A 27,994-nucleotide genomic window follows, 5' to 3' on the forward strand; every position below is an offset into this window, starting at 1 on the left:
AGTGTAATCAGTGGTTTTATGATTCAGTGGCATGGTGCATCTGGGTGTCGCCGCGCTTATTGCGCAACGCTTGCGCGCTGATAACAACGATCGGCGAAACGGGACGAACATGACAGAAACCATGCGCCTGTTTGCTTCATTATAACCGCGAACATGGGCGACAGAAGCGAGAGGGGCTCGGTGAAGCACAAACGGAGAACCACGATCGCCGCAGACGCGGCTCAGCGCGGCGGTGCAGAGATACTCAGCGGACAGGTGAAGGAGAAAGAGCCGAGACACGAAACACCTGCGAATAAACACAAGAATCACAGCGATGCCGGCGACGACGCCTTCAGGTAAAATGTGTTATGGTAATGTTATATTTTTGACTTGATATGAGCAGCATGTCTCTCTCTCTCTCTCTCTAGAATAGATAGACAGCTAGAATTATGCTTGTATATTTTATTTTATTTAAATGACTGAAAACTACTTTTAATAGTTTTAGTTAACAATAACAACACTGTTTAATGGACATATACCCTGGTAATTTCATAATGTACCATAATATTAACACTGTAACAATATCAAAGCAAGTACATTTATTTAAAACACAGCACAAGTGTCCTTTTAAAGCAATATATCTGACAGAAAGACATTTGCCTGGTTGCAAATGATCATATAGTGATATAAAATTCTTATACATGCATGCATATTTGTTTATTTTCTAGTTGTAGCCAAAGACAAACAAGGATTTCAGTTTTGTTACGCATTTTCTGTATACACACATTTAGTTACTAGTACGTTCAGCTTTTGGTAGTCGCTATACAAGTTTAATTAATGCTTTGTGCCTTTATATGCACAGTGAAGAATGGCAGGAAAGTTGGTGCAAGCGAGCGCATGGAGTAATCACAATATCATACTGTAACTCCAGCAGCAGTCAGTTGCATGCAGTATTTCACTTCAGTTCATGGGTCACTCCGGTCTGCTTGGGTTTGAAGCTGTGATCACTGTGTTAAAAGCACTGAAGGCTAATCATGATGTTTCCACAAGCCTCCTAAACCGAGAATGGAAGTGAAAGAACTTGTGTAATGCTGGTTCTCCTTTCCATGCATGTGTCAAACTCAGTTTGGCTTTTAACGACATTCACAAAAACCATAACAGACACATTCAGAACAATACACTTCTTGTGCAATATATACAATGCATATTTTATAATAGATATTGGTATTTTCTGGTTATAATCACATTTGCATGGTACACGTACTGTATATAAAGCTATAATTAGCGATATCTAGAACTCAAACTTAACCTTAACTGACCCAGACACAAGAGGTGTAGAGTTATACTTTAATATTTATATATTAATATTTTGAATTAGCTTTTATCTTTATATTTTTAGTTTTTATTGTAATAATAGTTCAAGGTTCAGTCATTTGACATGTGTTTGTCATTTTATTTGTTTTTATTGGCTTTATATTTTAATTTAATTTATCAATGTATTTTTTATTTCATTGAATAGCCTAGTTAACATTTCAATTTTTTTTAACTTTACATTTTCACTTAATGTTAATATTTTTTTAATTTAATAAATGTATTTTTTATTTATATTTGAGTTTAATCATTTTTAGTACTTTAACTTTAAGCTCATATGATTTAATTTAGTTGTCAAGTCAGCATTTCTAATTTTTTAACTTTAAGATTTTAATATTATTTCAAGTAGCAAGACCTATTTTTAATCTGATGTAGATTGTCCACAGAAGAATAGATCTCTTCAGGTGAAGGTGTGAAGGTTGAGCCACTCCTGGTAATGAGCTGTTGTCAAATGAAATCACTGATAAAGCCGATAAGATCAACATGACCTCAGTCTTTAATAACCTTTATCAATTATGCCTCATACACTCACAAACATTAAGAGTGAGATTGCTCAACTCTGGTATTTCCTCACTGATTTCAACATTTATTTGTTCTCAGTCAGTGTCTTACACTATAAACTCAGTGTCAGGGATGCTATGATTTCTGAATGGCATTGCATCAGATAGTGACATATCGAGTGTAAATACACTCAATCGTTGCAGGATCTTTGCAATGATTGAAAAAAAAAAGACACTTGGTTGATATATTATTCCTTGCAATGACACTGAGACATGGCATAAGTGTCCAAATACTGTACTTTTTCACCTTTAATAGTGATTATATCAGACCAGAGACGCATATGCACAACTTATTGGCAGAGAACATGTCATCAGCTACTGCTTGACTCATTTTGTCTGTCTCTTCAGCTGCCACAAGCTGCAGGAGTCGCTGCTCAGCTCCAATAGCGGCTACAGCAACTACAGAGGAATCCTCAACTGGTGTGTGGTCATGCTGGTGAGTCTCCAGTACACGTAATGTCCAATAGTGCATGTCCATATAATATCCATGTTTTCTCTAGATGCGAACAATTCGGAGAAATGCAGCATTACATTACTTGCTCAACAATGGATGCTGTCAGAATAAGAGTCTGATAAAACTCCACACCACTCCAGTCCATCAGTTAACATCTTGCTAAGCCAAAAGCTGCATGTTTTATAAGAAACAAATTCATCATTAAGGCATATTAACTTCAAACTGTTGCTTCCGTCTAAAATGCAAGTTCATAATCCATAATAATGCTTCCTCCAATTCCATCTCCTGTTGTCCTCTCACATCATAATCCTCTAACATATTTGCTTAAAATTGTTTTGGTCTGTTTTCACTCGTAAACTTGATCTGTGCAGATTTCTCTCCTGATTCAGACGAGTTGACATTTTCACTGGAGGAAGCAATATTATGGATAGAGGACTCATATTTTAGCCTGAAGAAAGTAAAAAATGTCTTAATGAGGGATTTGTTGCTTACAAACACACTGCTTTTCACTTCACGAGACATTAACTGATGGACTGGAGTGGTGTGGATTATTGTGATGCGTTTATCAACTGTTTGGACTCTCATTCTGACGGCACCCATTCACTGCAGAGGATCCATTGCCGAGCATGTGATGGAATGAGACATTTCTCCAAATCTGTTCCCATGAAGAAACAACCTACAAACCCACATTCAAGCCATTATTCCATGAAAAACATCAATTTGGTTTGAAAAAGCATGTAAAAGTAGGACTTCTCTCAGTGTATTGGTATTGTATGATGTGCCAGTGCTATGTTTAGGCCCTCGCTGTTACCTGAACATAAATACTGACACTCTGTTGGCCTTGAACCTTTGAATGGCTTCGGTCTTATCACACTGGTTATTTTTGTTCTGTCTTCTGCTGGAATCTTTCCCTGTGTTTGTCCTCAGATGCACTAGGACAACAGAAATGAAATCTAGAAGGAAACTTAATTCACCATGCATTTGCTCGAATAATGAAAAAGACTATGTTTGCCCTTCATCGCGGTTATACGCGTCAAGTTCATTCTGGGCTATTGTGAACTCAATAGGATTGAATCGAGTAAGAATTTGACCTTTATCCTCGGCTACGGTCTCGTATAATCATGTGACACGCAGCGCGATGCCAGACGCATTAGTTACAGAATAAGATTTCTGCAGTGGAAACAGAGAGATGTGACTGAAGTTTAACTCAGGTTGTTGTGACAGCCTCGATTCACATGAGTTCCCATATTATACCGTACAATTCAACCCAGAGGGTGTTTATTCCTCCTCTCTCTCTCTCTCTCTCTCTCTCTCGCTGTCTGTTTGTTTTTCCTCTCAAAAGAAGCAGCATGGTGTAATTTTCTAGTCGCTGTTTGAGGTTTAATGCATTCATCTCATGTTAAGTGTCAAAGAGAGTTCAGACTCGTCTGCTGAGCAAGATTAACAAAAATTACCATGCATAACTTGTTTTATTGGCAGTCTTATTTTAGTACTTGTTATATAATATAGTGGTATAGATTTATTTTTTTATTTTTTTATAAAAAAAAAAAAAAAAGGGTAGGTTTTCATGGGAAATTCGAGCATGGCACTGCATCATTACATCACGTCTGAAAACATAAAGAAGTTGTCCCGGTTAGTAGGCTATCGCACGTGAGGATCCTGCAGGTGGAGGATCGTTTATAGCCTTTTCTCACAGCAGCTAGAATAATTAAATTTATCATTTTGATGGCGGATTGTATTCCAGAAAGGATTGTGTTTATGAAACGCATGTGAATGAAATTAAATTATATTCCAGTTTTAAATGTGCTTCTGATTACAGATAGCCAACGTGGGATTACACAAGTTTTATATTTTAAATAGAACCAGTTTGAAGGAAGATTTATTTGCTTTTTGGATTAAAAGAATTTCTTAATATGAAATTTGAATGGTATGATAATTAGATATTAGACTGTACAAAAATGTAAATCTACACGCTAATACTATACTATACTGTCACGCAATGCTGATGTTGTTAACATTAATAATTTGAGAAAAAAGTATAACAATGATAATACTTTGCACAGTTTGATGTGAAATGAGCTAACTGATCTTCAGATTTAATCACCGTTGGTAGTGCAATTTATTGTAATGCTTTTTTCCTCAGTTGGTCAGAACAAATGTGGCAGACTTTTTACTTACTTGTTCAGATGACAATATACGGTGACAATTCCCGATTTGGGTCATATATTCCAAGACGTAGGCTAGAATCTGTGATTACTAAGTGTTTGATTCACACCGGTGCGGTGACTGACAGCTACACATTCACCTCAAACCATTAGATTCATCCGTGCTGAAGCCGTGCCAGAACACTGGATCACAACCCCTAAAACATATTAATTTCAGGTAGTTTCCAAAGCAGCATTTTAATTTTTTTTAGGTTTAAGTTCTTCATCTAATATTTATGTTTTATTTTATTTCAGCTTGATTTTAGTATTAATTATATAATATTACAATATTGATAATATTTAGAATTAGCTTCTATTTTTATATTTTAAATTTTAGTTTTAGATTAAGTTTTAGTCATTTTTTTATGTGATTTTGCCTTTTTAAATGTCTATATAGTTTTAAATGTATTTTTATTTCAGTATTAGTTTTACTTTTAACTTAAAGGTTGTAAACGTTTTTCATCTAATATTTGTTTTGTATTTTATTTTAGTTTAGTTCATTATTTTACTTGATTATTTCCTTTCATTTTGAATAGTTTTAGCTTCAGCATAAACTTATTTCAGTAACTTTTCCAAGGTACCTTTTTACATTTTTTTTAAGTTAAATATTTTCATCTAATATTTGTTTTATTATATTTCAGCTTTATTTCAATTACCAAAAATTATTTTTATTAGTTTTAGATTTAGTCATTTTAGTACTTCAACCTTAACTTTTATATTCCAGTTAGTTGTAAAGGCAGCTTTTTAAATTAAGTTAAGTTTTTAATGTAATATTTGTATTTTATTTTATTTCAACTTTATTTTATTTACCAAAATGATTTTTAATAGTTTTAGTTTTAGTTAACAACACTGTTCATTTGACCTATACCCTGGTAATGTCATAAGATACAATAAAATATTTATATACCATAATAGCAGCTGCATAAAATAAATCTCACAGGAGATTGGAAAGTGTTTTGCTGAAAACCATTGGCTGTCCTAGAGGGACCTTTGACCCACTAACAGATCCTGCCAGCTCCATAAGCAGTCTATAAATAGTGTCAATGACTCTGACATTTAATATGCTCAGGATGTATACGCTAATGCTACAGGGTACGCCGCTTACGATGATATGTCAATCAAAAGACAAACCGTCCTTCAAGTCAATCTCAGTCTGTCAGAGCGATCTGCAAACTCTGAGAGTTTCTCTTCTCTGCTGTAATGATAAGTCAAACACTTCTGGGGATTACTTTAATGAATGCTCAGAAATGTCACCCGTCCTCTAAAAATAAACATCTATTTCACCCTGAACCGCCGAAAAACTGGAGCAGCATCTTCAAAGCCATGGAAAGCAAATCACAATTATGAAACCAATATTAATCCTTGCTTTGAAACACCATCGCATTGACGTTCTCTGTGGGATTTAGCTTTTATTTTTTATTTATTTATTTACCGTATTCCCATGGAATATCCTTAAATGCTTTGAATCCATTAATGGATAATTATGAAAGTCCAGTAGAAAGGCGACTGCTTTTGAGTGATTTCAGCTGGAGGAAATAGATGGAGCAACAGTGGGGTCCTGAAAGTCAAACTCTTATTAGTTTCTCGAAAGCCATTTTTAATAATAGTAGATAAACCTTTCAAACCAGAGCTTGGAGATTTTATTTTATATAGAAAGTCAGTGTTATTTCAGTGTCTTTTCTTTTTTCTTTTTTTAAATTGTTTAATTAATCCTTTCCAGTCATCCTACTACTTGTCCGCTTGATCCTATTCCATCTCATCTCCTTCAAGCCATTTCTCCTGCAGTTGTACCTGCACTCACACTGGAATTTTTCCCTCAGCATTTAAACAGGCTCGTATAACTCCACTTCTTAAAAAACCCACTCTTAACCCAACTCTTTTAGGGAACTATAGACCGGTTTTCCTGCTTCCTTTCATTGCAAAAACACTTGAACGAGTTGTGTTCAACCAAGTCTCTGTCTTTCTCTCACAGAACAACCTCCTGGACAGTAACCAATCTGGCTTCAGAAGTGGACATTCGACCGAAACTGCCTTGCTTTCTGTTGGTGAAGCCCTAAGACTTGCAAGAGCGGCTTCCAAATCTTCATTACTTATCTTGCTGGATCTGTCTGCTGCTTTTGATACAGTCAACCATCAGATCCTCTTGTCAACCCTATTGAGAAAGGGCATCTCAGGAACCGCACTCCAGTGGTTTGAGTCTTATCTCTCTGATAGGTCCTTCAAAGTATCTTGGAGAGGTGAGGTATCCAAGTCGCAACATCTAGCTACTGGGGTGCCTCAGGGCTCAGTTCTTGGACCACTTCTCTTTTCTGTCTACATGGCATCACTAGGTTCTGTCATTCAGAAACATGGCTTTTCATATCACTGCTATGCTGATGACACTCAACTCTACCTCTCATTCCATCCTGATGATCCGACGATAGCTGCTCGCATCTCAGTGTGTCTAACAGACATTTCTTGCTGGATGATGGACCATCACCTTCAACTCAATCTAGCTAAGACAGAACTGCTTGTAGTTTCAGCTAACCCATCGCTTCATCACAATCTCACCTTCCAGTTAGGCTCATCTACCATTACACCTTCAAAAACAGCCAGAAACCTTGGAGTTGTGATTGATGATAAGCTGAATTTATCAGACCACATTGCTAAAACTGCCCGGTCCTGCAGATTTGCATTATACAATATTAAGAAAATCAGGCCCTTTCTCTCGGAACATGCAACACAACTCCTTGTTCAGGCTCTTGTTCTGTCCAGACTTGACTATTGCAATGCTCTCTTGGCAGGTCTTCCAGCCAATTCTATTAAACCTCTACAATTAATCCAAAATGCCGCTGCAAGATTAATCTTTAATGAGCCAAAAAGAACGCACATCACGCCTCTGTTCATCAATTTGCACTGGCTACCAATAACTGCATTAATGTTTGCCTACAGAACCACCACTGGCTCTGCACCCCTTTACCTAAATTCATTACTTCAGACTTATATGCCCTCTAGAAGCTTGCGTTCTTCAAGTGAACGACGCATTATTGTACCATCCCAAAGACACACAAAAACACTTTCACAGACTTTTTCATTAACTGTTCGCATCTGGTGGAATGACCTGCCCAATTCAATCCGAGCAGCCGAATCCTTACCGATCTTCAAGAAACGGCTAAAAACTCATCTGTTTCATCTTTACTTGACCCTCTAACTCTAGCACTCTCTATTCTAATTTTATTTGATCTATATGTCTTTTTATTTAACAAAAATAAAAAAAATAATTAATTATCTGTACTGCGTTAGGCTAACCAAGACTTGTAATAGCACTTGCACGTTGTTGCTCTTTTGTTGGTTTTAATTGCTTCTTATGTCCTCATTTGTAAGTCACTTTGGATAAAAGCGTCTGCTGAATGATTAAATAATAAATAAAATAAATAATTGCTGAAAACATCCAACAATCACGTTGCTGTTATCATAGATATTTCTGTCTCTCTACACTATCAAATTGCTTATGTTTTTGTACGGTGAAAAAATTTGTTGTAGAAATAATTTTCACTCAGAGATTGCTAGTAAATTTCACAAACAATTGCAAAGAAATGGCAAGTAACCTATTGAAATGAACATGAAATTTTGAAGTAAAATTGTATTTTCTTGTTATATATATATGTTCTCCAATAATCTTTACAGGTTATTTTATATATTTTATATATATATTAGGGCCGGGACTCGATTAAAAAAATTAATCTAATTAATTAGAGGCTTTGTAATTAATTAATCGAAATTAATCGCATTTTAATCGCATATAAATATTTGACCTGAGAACAGTGAGAAGTAAGTTTTTTTTATATGGATTTTTACATTTCCCATCCACAGGGCCAACCAAAGCGGTCTCATCAGCTTCTTTGTCCATGTTCACTGTGGTTTGTTTTTGGCTGTTTCTCAATATGCGTTCTTCAGCGATCTTGCGTACTTGTGTTCTCGTTCTACGTCATCATTAACTGTCGAAGTTCAGTTCCAATTCTCAAGAACGCAAGTATAGAGAATGCATGAAAGTGCCCGGATATGTTCTTGAAACTGAGGATGCATGAGTGCAGACTTGAGAGAATCGAGCCGTTAGAAATCCCAGAAAACGCTGTGGGTGGCCGGTGTACGGAAGCCTGTAAGCTTTAAAGTCGCTCTCACAAATACTTAACGGCTCTTCAAGTTGAAAGTAAACATTTATCGTTTTGTTTTGGTTAATTTTAATAAAGTTATAAGACCCGGAGAAAGTCTGCATTTTTATTGGCATATTAAAATGAATCTTAACAGTAAAACATATAACGCTGTAAAATAAAACAATACAATTATATGAAAGTAATATCTATAATAGTATGAAATGTTTTAATAAGTTATGACATTTTGTAATATTTATTGTTCATTGGCCGTTTCTTATGCTGAGAAGCATAATAGTCAATGTACCCACTATGAGTTAACCGCTGATTTAAATAGAAGAACAGATTAAATAAAGATGATGGACATCCTCAACATCTTCCTGTCAATCAGAATAAGCATGAGTCTGTTGGTGAACCTCTTTGGTGGTTCAGGCACAGCTGTCACAACACACGGGAGCGGCGAGCTGTCGGCTAGCATCAGATCCAGCGCACTGATCGCCAGACCCCCGTCACTTTGCGGTCAGTTAAGCGGGAATGCAGTACATCTCAATTCTCATAAGTGTGCGTTCTGTGTTCTCGCGTCCTTCCGAGTTCGTTCTTCCAAGGAAGCCTGGCAAGACCGGTCTCCACGGGAACGCAAGTCCGTTCTGAACGCTAGTAGGTGCTCCAGTATAATCGGTCCGCCGAAACGCATCCAGTGAGAAACGTTCCGCGGTGCAAAAATAAGTGCGATTAAAATGCGTTAAAAAAATTTAATGCGTTATTTTTGTGTAATTAATTAATCTAAATTAACGCGTTAAAGTCCCGGCCCTAATATATATACATATATACACAGGGCTCGCAAAATCGCTAGCCCGACGTCCCGGGGCTATTGTGTTTTCCAGTCGGGCTACCAAAATGCATCACTGCCCTGCCTGACGGGCTATCTTAAAGGATTAGTTCACTTTTAAAAAAACTTTTGCTGATAATTTACTCACCCCCATGTCATCCAATATGTCCATGTCTTTCTTTCTTCAGTCGAAAAGAAATTAAGGTTTTTGATGAAAACATTTCTCCATATAATGGACTTCATTGGGACCCAAACGGTTCAAGGTCCAAATGACAGTTTCAGTGCAGCTTCAAAGGGCTTTAAACGATACCAGACGATGAATAAGGGTCTTATCTAGCGAAACGATCGGTCATTTAAAAAATAAATAAAAAAGTTTAAGTTTTATAAGCACAAATGCTCGCCTTGCTCTGTTCTGTGATGCGCGTTCATGACGTCACGTAATACGCAATGACGTGGAAAAGGTCACGGTTGAGGTAGGCGGAAGTACCGAGTCAGTAGGCTTTTTAATATTAAAACACCCAGGATACGCACACGAAATGGGCATTTTAAATGATAAACTGACACAAAGACATTTGAATATGTGTATATGGTCCTCCTTCCGCACATTTGTAAACACTGACTCGGTACTTCCATGACCTTTTCAACGTAATTGCGTATTACGTGACGTCGCGAACTTTGAAGCTGCACTGAAACTGTCATTTGGATCTTGAACCGTTTGGGTCCCAATGAAGTCCATTATATGGAGAAATGTTTTCATCAAAAACCTTAATTTCTTTTCGACTGAAGAAAGAAAGACATGGACATCTTGGATGACATGGGGGTGAGTAAATTATCAGCAAAAGTTTTTTTAAAAGTGAACTAATCCTTTAAATACAGGGCTCCCACGCAGTGTTCCCTCGAAGCTGAGCGACCGCGCGACCAGAAGAAATAATGTGCCTCGCGCACACAAAAATGAGTTGGGAAGCCATTTGCTTGAATGCCGCAGTAAAAGGAAAAGAATAGCAATGCTCGGGTAAACCGCTATAGAGCTGATGTGACGACAGAGTTAGAGCCGGTGAATGTGGTTTACAGGTTTCATAGAAAGAGAACGATGTGCACCAAATGAGTCACTGTAGAAACTGAATACTTCAATGGTTGCGGTGCACTCAACACGAGAGACAACGCAAACACAATGACGTGAAATAAAACGTCCTCATGTATTAAAGAAGAGTGGCTTGATTAAGTGCTGGAAATAGCGGAGGATGAGCAAAGAACGGTAACATAACTCTGAGACATGTACAGTCACACACAAGAGTATTGTACAAACTGTACTTCATAACCATGTTTAGACCGCTATAGAAGAATTCATGTGTTCACGGTTTTTTATTTAACTTGCAGATCTCAGCTTAAGTTTTGCTTCAGTTTCTATTCTATTCTATTCTATTCTATTCTATTCTATTCTATTCTATTCTATCAGTTTAAATAGTTTGTTTTGATAATATATTATGTTAGGCCTATATTATAAACCTGATAAATAATTGACCTTGTTTTTGAGTCTTTGACTTTGAGTCTCTTGCTCATCAAGGCTGTATTCATTTCAAAAATACAGAAAAAACAGTGATATAGTGAAATATTATTGTAATTTCTAATATTGGTTTCCTATTTTAATACCTATAATTTAAAATAGCATTTATTCCTGTGATCAAAGCTGTATTTTCAGCATCATTCCTCCAGTCTTCTGTGTCCCATGATCCTTCAGAAATCATTCTAATATACTGATTTATTATCAGTGTTGAAACTGTTCTGCTGCTTAATATTTATTTGGAACCTGTTACTTTTTTCTTTGATTAATAAAAAGTGTAAAAGAACAGCATTTATTCAAAATAGAAATATTTTCTAACAATATAAGTGTTTACTATCAATTTTATCCATTTAACACATCCTTGCTGAATAAAGTTTATTTAACTTTCTTTAAACTTTTTTAAAGTATCTTTAAAAAAGAAAGAAAAAAATTCTGATCCCAAACTTTTGAATAGTTTATATTGTAACACAAAATCTCTATTTTGACTAAACACCGTTCTTTTGAACTTTTTATTTTTAAAAAATAATAAAGTGATAAAGTGATAAAAAGTGAAGTATCACAGGTCCCAAAAAATACAGTATAAAATATTAAATAAATAAAAAAAGCAGTACAACTGTTTCCAACATTGATTAAAAATCAGCGTATTAGAATGATTTCTAAAGGATCATGTGACACTGAAAATACTGCTTTGCTTCACAGGAATTAATTACATTTGAAAGTATATTAAAATAGAAAACATTTATTTTAAATTACAATAATATTTCACAATATTATTTTGTGAAATAATATTCAGTATTTTTTTTATCAAATAGATACAGCCTTGATGAGCATAAGAAACCTCTTTAATAAACTTTATTGATCCAAACTGTTGAACTGCAGTGTATTGTTCAGTAAAAATGTTTTCTCAGGTAACCTAAAGTGTACATCATTTAGTTACATCAAGGGTCAAATCAAATATAAATAGCACATTAAAGTTAAAAGTTACACACTTTATTTGTGTGCGTGCTGTACAGGTCTGGTATAAAGAATGCTTTTGCTCAGGTGACTGAAATGTCTGCCCAATAGAGAAAAGTTTTGCTCAGCAAGAAAAATAATTAGAGGGAACATTGCTCCCACGGGTCCTTAAATTTGATACAACTAAACTGAAGAGTTTTTAAGGATTTTAAATAGGTTAAATGGTATAAGAAATAATTTTTCAAATTGCCTTAAATAGATTTTTAAGAATTCTGCAGATACCTTGTAAATAGTAAAATTTATTCGTTGATATTTGTGTATTAAAAATGTTTTTGATTGACATTTATGGTCTTTATTTTATTTTCAGGCTACCAAAATCTGAAGAGTACCTGAGTACCAAAGGGCTACCAGGGATTTTGAAATTTTGCAAGCCCTGATTATTATTATTATTATTATTATTATTTTAAATCTTAAAAATCAAAGGTTCTATTAAACTGTATTCACTGAACAAATATTATATATGTATGAATGTATGTATTTGAATTGCTTGCAAAATTTCCATCCATTTGCAGTACACAGTTTTAAAATAAACTAATAAACTTAATGTGATTCACATTTGTCATTCATGCATAAATAACACAGGTCAGAGTTCTGTAATAGTACTAATAAACTGAATGTGTTTCAAATACACAATAACCAGGTTTATGTTTATCATCAATAAATCCAACTTGTTTCAATCTCCTGCTTCTTAACTAATTAAATATTGCTTGTTTTGAATAAATGCATTTTGAAAATATGATTATTTCAACAGAATCGCTGTAAATAGTTAATAATAAACTAAGCCATGATTTTTGAGTGCAGAAATCGGACCTATTTCAATTATGTATGACAGACAAATATGCACCACATTAAGTTTATTATTTTATGTTGAACTGTGTTTCCAAATGGATGAAAATTTTAAATGCAAATCAAATATATAAATCATAAATTTAGGTCTAAATATTTGAGTGTTGAATCAATGGCAAGTCTTTTGGAAAAGAGCTGTGTGTGTGTGTGTGTGTGTGTGTGTGTGTGTGTGTGTGTGTGTGTGATGAAATGAAATGAGTCCCACAGCCTTTTAAGCAATTACCATAGCATGGATCTATGTGCTAAATCAATTAGCAATATGCTTTTAATGAGGTCAGGGTTGAGTCTGGCAGCTTTCTCGACGCAAATCTAATCAAATGGCCTTTGGAATGAGAAAGTCTTTCCGCAAATCCTCTTCTGTCGTAAATCATCGGCGGCGGCTCTGAGGTTACCAGTGGTTCAAAGTCTTCAGGCCTTCTGTTTTGATTAAAAATTAAAGCCTTCAGGTGCTTTGTTATGCTTTTAATGAATAAAATGACCAAATCACCATGAATTTAGTTTAAATAAAGCCAATGTAACATTCAGAACAAGTTTATTAGTCTGAAATATGAGCGCAGAAACCTAAAGCATGGAAACTGCTCTAAAGGGTCAGAGGTCAGATGTGTTTATCAGACTTGATAGTGCTTTATCCAATGTTGTTTCTATTGTTGTGCTGTAGACTTTGCTCTCTGCCAGTGACAGTATTTAAAAGCAATATTATGGTAGATACAACACAATCATTGGAAAGAAACACATGTCTTTCTGATTTAGAGTGTACATGTGCTAAACATCTTTAAGCAATGGTTCACCTAAAAATGTATATTTGCTGTGGATGAGTTTGTTTCTTTATGGGAACAGATTTGGGGAAATGTATTACTGCATCACATGCTCAGCAATGGATGCTCTACAGTGAATGGGTGCCGTCAGAATGAGAGCCCAAACAGCTGATAAAAACATCACAATAATCCCCAAGTAACCCACACCACTCCAGTCCATCAGTTAATGTCTTGTGAAGTGAAAAGCTGCGTGTTTGAAAGAAACAAATCCATCATTAATATGTTTTTTTGTTTATCTTTGAACTGTTGTTTCTGGCTAAAATATGAGTCTTCTATCAATAATATTGCTTTCACTAATGAAAAGGTCGTCTCGTCTGAATCAGTAGAAAAATATGCACAGATCAAGCACCGTTTAAAAGCCAAAACAGTTGTAAACATACACTCACCTAAAGGATTATTAGGAACACCATACTAATACTGTGTTTGACCCCCTTTCGCCTTCAGAACTGCCTTAATTCTACGTGGCATTGATTCAACAAGGTGCTGAAAGCATTCTTTAGAAATGTTGGCCCATATTGATAGGATAGCATCTTGCAGATGATGGAGATTTGTGGGATTCACATCCAGGGCACGAAGCTCCCGTTCCACCACATCCCAAAGATGCTCTATTGGGTTGAGATCTGGTGACTGTGGGGGCCATTTTAGTACAGTGAACTCATTGTCATGTTCAAGAAACCAATTTGAAATGATTCGAGCTTTGTGACATGGTGCATTATCCTGCTGGAAGTAGCCATCAGAGGATGGGTACATGGTGGTCATAAAGGGATGGACATGGTCAGAAACAATGCTCAGGTAGGCCGTGGCATTTAAACGATGCCCAATTGCCACTAAGGGGCCTAAAGTGTGCCAAGAAAACATCCCCCACACCATTACACCACCACCACCAGCCTGCACAGTGGTAACAAGGCATGATGGATCCATGTTCTCATTCTGTTTACGCCAAATTCTGACTCTACCATCTGAATGTCTCAACAGAAATCGAGACTCATCAGACCAGGCAACATTTTTCCAGTCTTCAACCGTCCAATTTTGGTGAGCTCGTGCAAATTGTAGCCTCTTTTTCCGATTTGTAGTGGAGATGAGTGGTACCCGGTGGGGTCTTCTGCTGTTGTAGCCCATCCGCCTCAAGGTTGTGCGTGTTGTGGCTTCACAAATGCTTTGCTGCATACCTCGGTTGTAACGAGTGGTTATTTCAGTCAAAGTTGCTCTTCTATCAGCTTGAATCAGTCGGCCCATTCTCCTCTGACCTCTAGCATCAACAAGGCATTTTCGCCCACAGGACTGCCGCATACTGGATGTTTTTCCCTTTTCACACCATTCTTTGTAAACCCTAGAAATGGTTGTGCGTGAAAATCCCAGTAACTGAGCAGATTGTGAAATACTCAGACCGGCCCGTCTGGCACCAACAACCATGCCACGCTCAAAATTGCTTAAATCACCTTTCTTTCCCATTCTGACATTCATTTTGGAGTTCAGGAGATTGTCTTGACCAGGACCACACCCCTAAATGCATTGAAGCAACTGCCATGTGATTGGTTGATTAGATAATTGCATTAATGAGAAATTGAACAGGTGTTCCTAATAATCCTTTAGGTGAGTGTATATGGATTTTGATGTGAGGGGACAGCAGGAGATGGGACTTTTACACTGGAAGAATCGTTATTATGGATTATGGAATCATATTTTGGCAACATTTTGAAGTTTAAATGCCTTAAAGAATTTTATTTCTTACAAACACGCAGCTTTACGCCTTACAAATAGGGATGACTCTTTGATTCATTCAACTCACGATGCGATATGAATCACAAAACTGATTTCACAATATGATTTTTTTCAAGATCTTATTAATAAAATTAGATTTAAGACAAATTATAAATGAAATGGTGTCTTTTTAAATTTTTTAGACAAAATGCGGCACAGTTCTTTGTGAAGTTAAAATAAGTCAAATAACAAAACTAAACTGATTTAACTTTTTAAAACAAATCCCAAATAAAATAATACGAAATTAAAGAAATATAAACAAACTAAAGTTTTGTCTGTGCTCTTTCCATTTAAAATAAGAGGCAACCACTGAATTTTAATCATGATCCAAACAAAGTTGCCTCATACATGCAGTTTTTTTTATTTCAATTAAATTATATAATTTCGAAATCTGAAGCAGAAACAGAATATTTTAACTTTAGCTTTGTGAAACTATGCTACATAAAACATCTGAAAAAAACAGAAACAGCAGACGGGCTGAATGAGATGCAAATTCACTCTCTGACAGCAGGGGGCGCTTATGGAACAGCAGTGATACAGCGTTTCCTTGGTTACCGCTGTAAACACCCCCCCCCCCCCCCCCCCCTCCCCCATTTGTATCGCAATTCCTTTAACATCTCAACTAATTTGAATCGTCACATATTTTTATGATTTTCAACTGGCTCGGGGTGCATTGTTGTTTGGACTCTCATTCTGACGGCACCCATTCACTGCAGGGGATCCGTTGGTGAGCAAGTGATGCAATGCGGCATTTCTCCAAATCTTTTCTAATGAAGAAACAAACTCATCTACTGTACATCTTAAATGGCCTGAGTAAATGTTCAACACATTTTCATTTTTGGGTGAACTGTTCCTTTAAACAGAGCAGATTCACATACAAAATAATCATTTGGTTTTAATATCCAACCAGAAATGTTTTAGTGACGTATTCCAGATGAGCAAACACTTAATATTGCATCTGTTTGATTAAAAAAAAAACACTACCAAATAGACACGAATATGATAAAACCATCTGAATCATCCTATTTTTAGTGTTAAACATCAATTCTCCTCCAGTGTAACTCTTGTTTTCCTTTAGTTATGTCTGTAGGCTAGGATACAAATGAGCTGCAAATGCATTAAATTGGTTTATTTGTTTGTGTTTACAGGTCCTGTCGAATGCACGGCTGGTCCTGGAGAACCTTATAAAGTAAGTCTATCGTTTACATCATTTGTTGCATAATTCATAAATAAAGCGGCTATGCTAATTTGATTTCTCACGCTCAGTGACTCACTAATTTCTGGTTAATGATCCAGCTGAAGCGTCTGAATGAGACAGATAATGACTGTGCCCGGCAGGAACTAAATGCATGTCTTTTGTTACTTGTCATTAAGCAAACACTTTTATCCAGAGCAGCATATAGTGCACTAATCGCTGGGCTCATCCCTCACTGTATTAATGATGAAGAAACTCTCCAGGTTGATGGTCGCTTCTACCAGGTGTTGAATGCACGAGCTTTGGCTTCTAGGATTTTTCAGCCCAGTCTCGCTTTTTATTCAGCATTAGCAAAAGTGAGGCTTTTAATAGCAAACACCAATGAAAATACAGTCATATTTATTTATTTGTTTGTTTGTATAAATAAAATGGAGCTATTTTTAGAAACTGTAAAATTGTAAGTTTTTTTTTTTTGCATTGTGGCATTATCTTTTTCTCTCACAATTAAAAAATCTTTCTCTATATATAGATTTTTATATACTATGTAATTATTATAAATTAAAATGTATTATTTATTATATTTTTCTTATATAAATCTATTATTTATTATAAATAAAATTATACAATTATTATAAATATATGTAATATTTTTGTAATATATGTATATATTTTATATACTAAAAATTATTCTAAATTATATTATAAAAGATGCAAATTCTATTATACATTTCTATAAATTATATATACATACAATATACATTCACACATGTAATATAAATGTGTGTGTGTGTGTGTGTATGTGTGTGTGTATATATATATATATATATATATATATATATATATATATATATATATATATATATATATATATATATATATATATATATATATATATTAGTGCTGTCAAACGATTAATCGTGATTAATCGCATCCAAAATAAAAGTTTTTGTTTATATAATATATGTGTGTGTGCTGTGTATATTTATTATGTATATATAAATACAAACACATGCATGTGTATATTTAAGAAAAATGTTTATATATTAAATATATTTATATATAAATGTATATGCATGTAAATATTTCCCAAAAAATATACTGTATGTGAGAGTATTTATATATACATAATAAATATACACAGCACACACACATATATTGTATATATGTAAACAAAAACTTTTATTTTGGATTAATCGTTTGACAGCACGTCACAATAAAAAACACATTCATAATCTGATACATTATTTTATAAATGAATTTTTAAATTGATTATTGATTAAAATCAAATTACATTCATGTTAAAAAAGGTCATGTTTACTTAACACATTAAAATGTGCGGTTTCTCTAAATGACGTTATCTCCTCTCGTCTTCAGATATGGCATTCTGGTGGACCCCATCCAGATCATCTCTCTCTTCCTGAAGGACCCGTACCGCTGGCCGGCTCTGTGCCTGATCATTGGTATGATGATTGTGTGCTTTGTGACCTACAGCAGATTCATGCAGATCAGCTCAAGCTGAAGACTTCATTTCACACCACATTTACACTTTCTGTCATGCATAATGTAAGATCATAAAAATCCATGTCAATATTCCATGCATGCTCACTTCAATACTGCGTGTCTAATCTGTTTGCTTTTGCAGTTTCCAACGTCTTTATAATGGCAGCTTTGTACATAGAGAGAAAACTCTCCGTGGTGAGTTGCATGCTGGGAATAAACTGTGTGATTACAGACATGGACTTACAAATATAACCGATTACACTGAAGTTAATCTCACAATCCTGACAAAAACATGTCCAGAGCACATTTTACATCCAAACATGCATACAAAATAAGTATAAATAAAACTGTTTAAAAAAAAGGTTTTAAGGTTTTCTTTGCATTGACATTTTTTTCTAATTCTTATTATTGCTATATGAAAATATCTTATTCTCATGACTTTAATGCAAAAAAATTATTATAATAAATTGTATAAAATATAAAATATTTGTTATTTATGAATAAACATGAACTTAAAAAAAACTTATTTTATTTCACCTAAACAAAAACGAGAAATGTTTGGAAACATTTCCCGTTTAATATAAGTTGAAATACTAAAATAGCTAAAGAAACTAAAACTTAATAGAAACCGTATAGACACATTAAAAACAAAAGTATTAGTAATAAAAAAAATTACAAAACACTTAATTACTAAAACTTTATCTAAAATTAAATGATGATAGAATATAAATTTAAAATCTACTAAATTCAGATCATTATTATTATAATATATTAACATTTAAAATACAAATATTATACAAAATGCAAATATAAAATCTATGAAATAGATTTATATTTATAGAAAAAAAATATATATATTTTTAATAACTAATAAAACTGATAAAAAAACAACAAAATGTTTAAAACTACACAAAATACAAAAAAAAAAAAAAAATATATATATATATATATATATATATATATATATATATATATATATATATATATATATATATATATATATATATATATATATATATATATATATATATATATATATATATATTAGACATTTTTTTATTTGTGTATAGTTTCACATAATATTTTCCACATTTTTAAAATGTATTTATTTATTTATAGTATATAATATTGAGTGAAATATGACCTGGACCTGGATTTCTTCATGAGATTCAACTGACAAGATTTGATTATTTATTGTAGGTTAACTGTATATCTGTTAGCACAAGTGCTTTTCATTGCTGGTTTGTTTTAATAAAGTCGTATAATTGAATTTCAAGGGCTACATCTCAGAGGGCACTGGAACATTCCTTCATAGCATCAATCTTTCAGCCATGTTATTTGTCCCAGCCGGTACAGTTCTCAGCCTGACCTCTATGACCCCAGGTATCACAGACATCTACCTGTGTTCAGATGTTCATACTAAATTTTAAAGATGTTTTCTCATGCATTAACTACCAAAACCTCTATAAGTGGCAGTTTTTATCTTGTGATTTGGTTGTGGGTTTAACTAGAATATTATGTTTTTTTTATGTAATCTTTGTTGGCATGTTGGAAATGTATTGTTGTGTGAGTAATCATGCTGTCTCGTGGCTGTGTTTCAGTGGGTGGTGTTCTGGCGTTGAGTGTCTTCACCATTCTCTTCCTGAAGCTGTATTCATACAGAGATGTCAACAAATGGTGCAGAGAGATCAGACACACCAAAGCCCGAACCCTGTCCCGCTCTCACTCCTGTGAGTGACACTCCAACCTCACCAAAAACCACACACAAACACACATTTTCATCATGCTTTCATATGCATTCATATCTGACATCAAGCTAATTCTAATATTCACATGCATTTCTGTGCATGAATGCAAATGCTTCTATACACACAGTCGCTGTTATGAAACGCATCATTGCACAAATGTGGCCCTGGACTACAAAACTAGTCATAAGGGTCAATTATTCGAAATTGAGATTGATACATCATCTGAAAGCTGAACAAATAAGCTTTCCATTGATGTATGGTTTGTTTGGATAGAGCAATATTTGAAAATCTGGAATCTGAGGGTGCAAAAAAAAAATAAACTGAGAAAATGGCCTTTAAAGTTGTCCAAATGAAGTTCTTAGCAATGCATATTACTAATCAAAAATTAAATTTTGATATATTTACGGTAGGAAATTTACTAAATATCTTCACGGAACATGATCTTTACTTAATGTCCTAATGATTTTTGGCATAAAAGAAAAATCAATCATTTTGACCCATACAATGTATTTTTGGCTATTGCTACAAATATACCCCAGCGACCTAAGACAGGTTTTGTTGTCCAGGGTCACAAATCTTAATGCAAGTATGCAATGCATTAGAGCTAACATTACAATACAGTCCTCTCCGTATGAATGCATTGTTTTGATTTGCATTGAGCTGTTTATTTTGCACCAGTAATACCTGCCGCTTGTCCTTCTGTCTCTCCTGTAGCACCTGCGGTTCATAAACCGTGTATTTTCTCATCTGTTGTTTGCTGTGAAGGGCTCTCAGTGTTTGTCTGAATCTGTACAAACAGACTGAGATGTTTCTGTTTGCTCAGAGTCTGAGCATGAGCACTATTGCTCTGCTGTACTGCCACATACTGGACAAAGAACAACAGCACATTTAATGCAAACTTTACCATCAGCATCGTTTATATAAACGTGATGCACGCTGAGGACAAATTAAAAGAGTTATGAACTGCCTAGCAACTAGCTAGCTTAGTTAACAAAGACTAATAAAACAATATTACCAAACCTTTCAAATTAAAATAGACAAATATGGATATAAAAATAAAAACTGTTTCAAAATATTAATGAAAACTATAGGTAGCGTCTCAATGATCGTAAAATAGCACTAATCTGTAGGATTTGCAGGGTTATATTATATAACCTTCAAACTTGATGAAGTTTCATATCTGATCTGTGAGTCCTGTTATTATACTTGTTGTGTTTGGTCTCCTGGCAGAGAATATCTGAATGAATTCAGTGTGTGTTAATATTTAATTTTCTCCCGTAGGCCCGTCTGTGCACAAAGCCAACGGCACGAGCGGATACACACACGTGAGCTATCCAGCAAACCTCACACACAGAGGTCAGTCACTACACAACTCAACCTGTTTAATAACTCTCAGTTATGAAGCAATATCAGCTCGTTTGTAATTAAAATATTTCAGTGGAATTAATAACTAATGTATTTAATTTCTATATTTTATTTGATTATTTTGTTACAGACATTTATTATTTTATTTTCGTTCCAACTCTGTGTTACGAGCTGAACTTCCCGTGCTCTCCACGGATACGGAAGCGTTTCTTACTGCGCCGACTGCTTGAGATGGTGAGAGACGGGACGGGACAGCAGAAACTCTTGCACTTTCAGATAATGTTATACCAGTTTTTCTTTCTTGCAGGTGTTTTTAATGCAGTTAATGCTCGGATTAATGCAGCAGGTATGCAAAGAGTAGTTTAAATAGAACTTATTTGTGTGTATGGCATTATGTTTTTAATGATTCCTTTGTTTTTTCTTTTGATAGTGGATGGTTCCGACGATTCAGAACTCAATGAAACCCTTCCAGGTAGAATCGCCCTGTCTGACATATAAAATAATAATAATCCAATTTTATAAAGGAACAGTTTAGACAAAACACACACAAAAAAAGATTGCATATGTGTTTTTTGTTTAGTATCATTTTTGATAAATCAGGTTTTTATGGCTCATAAACACTCTTAAAAATCAAGGTGCTTTAAAAGGTTCTTCACAGCGATGCCATAGAAAAACCATTTTTGGTTCCACAAAGAACCATTCAGTCAAAGGTTCTCTAAAGAACCATCTTTCTTTACTTTTTATAATCTGAAGATGTTAAAGGTTCTATATGGAACCATTTAGACAAAATGGTTCTTCTATGGTATGCTGAAGCACCTTTATTTATGATATGGAGAGAAAAAACCCTCAGTTTATTAAAAAGCTCAAACTGTGCAAAAATATGAATTTTAATAAAATTCTGGTAGCTTGTAAATCAATGAGATTTTATAACAGTATAACAGATACTTACATAAAATGATATAATTATCAGCTGTCACTCTATATCTGCCAATAATGTCTTCTAAGATGAGATTTTATTAAGCTTAGTTTAATGATCCAAACATATAATGTGATGCAGCATACAATGATGATTGAGAGATGAACAAATAAACGTCCCTCAAAAGCCTAAAGATCATATTTGACTCACATTTGAACATGATTTGTCTCATAAATGATGTATATTCAAACAAATCTAAGCTGCTTCAGTCCAGTAAGTTTGTCTTGAAATATTACTAACAATTTAAAAGTCGTTCTTATGTTTACTTTATAAAAATCAGTAAAGATTTCAGAGCAAAAAGACACGTAAAGCACAAGCTGAAGGTGGACTAAAGACTAAAAGGCGTTTTACTTGCTAAAAATTATAAACTATCAATCAGACGACAGAACAATGCATTTAAATTTGAGGTTGTCCAGGGTTTATATAGTTTGTACTGGTTACAGAAACACTTCTTTGGCATGTTGTTTTGATCTTTTTTTCGTTTTTATGCATTGATTGCTCATAGAGTCCCTGTCTCTTTAAACAGGACATGGATTTCTGTAGAATCGTTGAACGTCTGCTGAAGCTCGCTGTAAGTGTCCAGAGAAACCAATGCAAACAGATGCTGTTGTTGTCATGGATGGATGGTTGTTGCTAGTGCTTTTGCAGGTGCTGTTGAAATGGCTACTGTTGCTATAGCTTTCACTGTGGCACTTGTTGTTGCTATGGTGTGAAATCCAGGCCCCCGGCAAATTCACTTAAAGTTTTCCCTATAGCTAAGAAGTCATAAAATAACAAAAACAAATGGACACAAAACATTGTAAATTATTGTATTTCATTAAAACTGAATTGTACAGTTTTGCGCTATACAAAATATTTCAATGCTGAATGCCACGATTGACCAATCAGGATTAAGAATTCCAAGCTGCTTGAATTTCGCATGGTAACAGCTGCTGTCGCTTTGGTTGATGTCATGTCTGTGGCCCCTCCTCCTCAGAGTGTCTAATGGCACAAGCCCCGCCCCTTCTCCCTGTCCCTCTCTACAGGTGCCCAATCATTTTATCTGGCTCATCTTTTTCTATTGGTATTTCCACTCCTCTATGAACTTCGTAGCTGAGCTCATGCAGTTCGGAGACCGCGAGTTTTACCGCGACTGGTGGTGAGTGGCTTCCTCCGTCCAGAGCTGATTTACGCCTAGCAAAACCTGCAGTATGTTAAAGTATCTTCAAATTTTAAAGGTCCGTTTACACCAAGGATGATAACTATAAAAATATATTCTATGAGAATAGAGAAGTCCACACTACAACTATAAAGACGGAGAAGAAATCAATAAAAACATTGACAGCCAATCAGAATCCATCCTTCTTTAAAGAGGTCATCGGATGCAAAATTCACTTTACAAGTTGTTTGAACATAAATGTGTGTTGGAAGTGTGTGTACACATCCATCCTATAATGATAAAAATCCACCCAGTGTTTTTTTTTAATCCCTATTTTAAAATCCCCTTTCTCAAATCAGGCTGTTCTGAGGTTCCTGTCAGAATGACGTAGTTCTGTACAGGCCCCTCCCACAATAGTTGATTGACAAGGACGTCTTACCTTAGCCCCGCCCTGAGTGAGCTGAGAGCCGTCCAACATTGTGTCGACTCCAGTGCAGGGGAAGACAAGTTGTCTCCGATTATGCGATTGAGGTGTTTAGTTGTTGGATGTAATAATGAATATAGCAGTCATCATTTACTCCCGACATCTGAGCTGCTGAAGACACAGAGGATTAACGTTACTTTCATTTTGAAGGGAATCCGGCGATCCTGATCTGCCTAAATGCATCTATGTTCGCGTGAATCATTCGTGATCCAGCTTCATCTACAGAAGAAGTGTATTATTATCACCTTTCCTAATAATGTACTAATTAGCCAGTTTCGTGACTAAAGTAAACAGTACTGCGCATCACCCCACGGAAGAGAGGGGCGGGGTCAGCAGAGCTCATTAGCATTTAAAGCAAAATGGACTAGAATGGCTTGCTGAAAACAGAGCTGATTTGGAGAAGGTAAAAAGGGTGTTTTTTTCCACTACCACAGAAATTTTAACCAAAGTATGTTATAGACTTTTCATTAAGACCCTAAAGAATCATATCAACTTGCGGAAAATGGGCATCCGATGACCCCTTTAAAAAGTTTGCGGATTTAAGTGGCAAACGACAAAACTGCAGCGTGAGAACAGAATGTTATCATCCGTTGGTTTGGATGCTATAATCTTAATTGTTATCGATTGTATTGTAAACAGTCCTAGACCCTTAAGACAATAGCAAAATCTACACCACAGCTATAATTATAACGAGACAGAGGAACAATATCATTAGATATGGAAGCCTGTTTCCATCACAAAATAAAAAAAATTAAAAAGGTAATTGCAAATTTTCTTATCTCACAATTCTGACTTTTTTCTTGAAATTATGACACTTTTCTTGCAATTCTGACTTTTTTTCTCGGAATTGTGATAAAGTTTTATTCCGTTTGTTGTTGTTTTTAATTTGTGGGGGAACAAAACGGGCTTCCATAGTTGAAATTACTTTCAGAATGATTTAGTTCCACCTGATGAAAGATAAAAACATTGACAGCCAATCAGAATCCATCTGACTTTAAAGTGGCAGACGACAAAAGACAGAACATTATTGTACATTTGGTGTGGATGCTACCATAGTTATTGTTATAGTTATCATTATAATGAATGGGCCTTTTACTCAATGCATTCATTTTGGAGTCACTTTTTTTTATTATTTTCAGCCAAACATCAAGCATAAAGTCTAAAATTAGTCAAATAAAGTTTAAAATGTGTGTAAATAACATTTGCGCATGATCAATATATATTTATTCGCTTTGAATGCATCACATTACAGTCATAAAGCAGTTTGCAAATGCCATTTCATGAGAAAGGTTTTCACACCGTGTAGTCCTACGTGTAATTGATGAGCTTTATGTTTGCAGGAACTCTGAAACGATTCCCTATTTTTGGTCGAACTGGAACATTCCTGTTCACAAGTGGTGCCTACGGTGAGCCGGGGTTATCATCAGTTTGTGTGATTGATTTGTCTGTTATGTGTGCGCCAGAGCTGGTTTTCTTGCAGCAGTGTTGAGCTTTATGTTCATATTACGACAGAAATCAGTTCTGAGATACGTTTGTGTTGTCTGTACATGCCATACTGTAGTTTGTTCATTGATTTCTCATTCTCTGTTTCCCCTCAGACACTTTTATAAGCCCATGTTGGCGAAAGGAGTAAATAAGTTTACGGCTCAGTTAGCTGTGTTCTTCCTGTCGGCGTTTTTCCATGAGGTTTCATTGCTACGTTACAATTTACAGTAGTGCTGTCAAACAATTAATCACATCCAAAATAAAAGTTTTTGTTTACATAATGTGTGTGTGTGTACTGTGTATATTTATTATGTATATATAAAAACACACTCATACAGCATATATTTTGAAAATATGTGACCTTGGACCACATATGGTAAGCTTTAAAAAAAATAAGCTTTCCATTGATGTATGATTGATTTTGAAAATAATCTAAATATTGACCAAATATTCATTTGTCCAAATGAAGTTCTTAGCAATGCATATAATATTACTAATCAAAAATTAAGTTTTGATATATTTACAGTTGGAAATTTACAAAATATCTTCATGGAACATGATCTTTACTTAATATCCTAATGATTTTTTGGCATAAAAGAAAAATCGATAATTGTGACCCATACAATGTATTTTTGGCTATTGCTACAAATAAATCTGTGCTACTTATAACTGCTTTTGTGGTCCAGGGTCACACATTTACATGTATATAAATTATATATATAAACGTATATATACGTATTTTTCTAAAATATATGCATGCATGTGTGTATTTATATATACTTAATAAATATACACAGTACATGCATATATTATGTAAACAAACTTTTATTTGGGATGCGATTAATTGTTTGACAGCACTCATTTACAGTCATGTTAAGACTTTTTTCCTGTTTCTTTAAATCCCTGACAATGTTTTGTGTAAATTTTGGCAGTATTTAGTGAGTGTTCCTCTAAAGATGTTTCGGCTCTGGGCGTTTCTGGGAATGATGGCACAGGTCAGTCTTTAATACTCAATATTGCTTGTTGAACATCAAATTAAATTCCTCATTTCACATTCTACTTCCTGTTTCAGATCCCGCTGGCCTATTTTGTGGGCCGATTCTTGAGGGGAAACTACGGCAACGCCGCCGTCTGGATGTCGCTGATCATTGGCCAGCCGATCGCCGTGCTCATGTACGTCCATGACTATTACGTGCTGCATTATGGGAGTGCGGCGGAGGGCCCTGCAGCATGACGCAACGATATCTGCAATAACCGAGATGTTGAATGTAAAAACAATGCATATATTTTTAGAAGGGAAATATGTGATTTTTAACAGACTTCAGCCCAAATCAAATGTGATCATTAGTCTGACTTGAGCAGGTGTGTTTTATAACACTGCCGAGCCATTGCACATCATCGCAATGTTTCATACTTGACATGTTCATACTAAGATGATCAATTCAAATCAGAAGTGCCACAAATGTGTTTGTATTTTTCCAAATGCATTTCAGAAGGGAACTCGTGTGTCTGCAAAATAAATTGAACATTGTTTTTTATTCTTTGTGCTGTTGCTTTGGTGGTGTGATTAACTGAATCTCTGAGTTTTTGCACTTTATTCAGAAATGCATGACGTTAGTCAACCTTTTAAAGGTTCATTTGAAGAATGTAACTGCTTTTATGTTGATATTTTTTGTTTCTGAAAAGAGACATTGTACATGAATCTGTGTAAAGCCAAAAGTTTATTTTGTGCCATTTAAATTGCCTGCAGTGTTATTTCAATGGGATTCAAGCACCAATAGGGCCAAAAAAGATAATGATATAACTATAACGCAGAGGAATGTTATCTTTGAAATCACTTTCAGACCATTTTTTGAAAATGGTCAAAGATTTTGCAAACCCCGTATGCGATAAAACCATCAACAGCCTATCAGAATCCATTCTGACTTTAAAGAGCACGAACATTTAAAGCGGCAGATGATGTTACCATCCGTTTATGTGGACACTAATGTAGTTATTGTTATTGGTGTGAACAGACCTTTATTCTGAACTTCATCACTTTTCAGGGGAATAATCCTGAGACTACTGAGGTTTTTATTTACCAAACCAAGCGCAAATAACGGACACTAAATAAGAAGTGAAGCTGTATTTTACCAAATATTTGACTTAAAACATGGTACCAGAGCTTTGGGTGCATCCTGCTGGTCAAATATTTTTTTTATCTAAATACCGGTTTTAGGTTGACTCATAATGGTTATGGTAATTCTGAGATGTAAATTTGCTTTATTCCATTGTAAGTGCTGCAATCAGGTGTGATAACAGATTTGTTTAAAGAGTTTTTGAATTACGTTTGAAGAACCTTTCTACAAAACCTTTGACAGATTTAATAACCAGCAGATTTTTCCCGTGAAAGCCAAAGTTTGTAACTGAAGACACGTTATATTTTCCTTGTACGCTTTTGGCAGCTCATGTTCCAGTTTAATAAATATTTTCAAACATCAGCATATCTAGTTGTGTATGAAATATGATGTGACAACATCTGGAGAAAATTGCTTTGTTCTCCTTTTGTATTTCGCTTTGTATAAAAGTGTCAACGAAAT

The 27,994-nt window shown here is 34.8% G+C and overlaps 1 protein-coding gene across 1 annotated transcript; it reads left to right on the plus strand.

Moving 5' to 3' along the window:
* LOC306846736 (diacylglycerol O-acyltransferase 1-like) lies at positions 1 to 27,894 on the plus strand. The gene is made up of 17 exons (XM_079380319.1): positions 1 to 335; positions 2,259 to 2,346; positions 16,673 to 16,713; positions 18,094 to 18,179; positions 18,362 to 18,414; positions 19,497 to 19,602; positions 19,821 to 19,949; positions 21,249 to 21,323; positions 21,463 to 21,566; positions 21,640 to 21,678; positions 21,763 to 21,804; positions 22,835 to 22,879; positions 23,334 to 23,446; positions 25,271 to 25,336; positions 25,529 to 25,616; positions 26,348 to 26,410; positions 26,488 to 27,894. Exons 1-17 carry the CDS (start codon positions 154 to 156, stop codon positions 26,647 to 26,649), a joined length of 1,482 nt encoding a protein of 493 aa, XP_079236445.1. The 5' UTR covers positions 1 to 153; the 3' UTR covers positions 26,650 to 27,894.
* The last annotated feature ends 100 nt before the right edge of the window (positions 27,895 to 27,994 follow it).

Source organism: Barbus barbus, assembly GCF_936440315.1.
Source record: "Barbus barbus genome assembly, chromosome: 27".
In the NCBI taxonomy this organism is placed as follows: domain Eukaryota; kingdom Metazoa; phylum Chordata; class Actinopteri; order Cypriniformes; family Cyprinidae; genus Barbus; species Barbus barbus.

Bases quoted from the DNA above. Each gene is read 5' to 3' on its own strand.
- LOC306846736 (XM_079380319.1), top strand. From the start codon at position 154: ATGGGCGACAGAAGCGAGAGGGGCTCGGTGAAGCACAAACGGAGAACC. The intron at 336-2,258 runs GTAAAATGTGTT...CTGTCTCTTCAG, and splicing joins GCCGGCGACGACGCCTTCAG to CTGCCACAAGCTGCAGGAGT. The intron at 21,805-22,834 runs GTAGAATCGCCC...CTCTTTAAACAG, and splicing joins ACTCAATGAAACCCTTCCAG to GACATGGATTTCTGTAGAAT.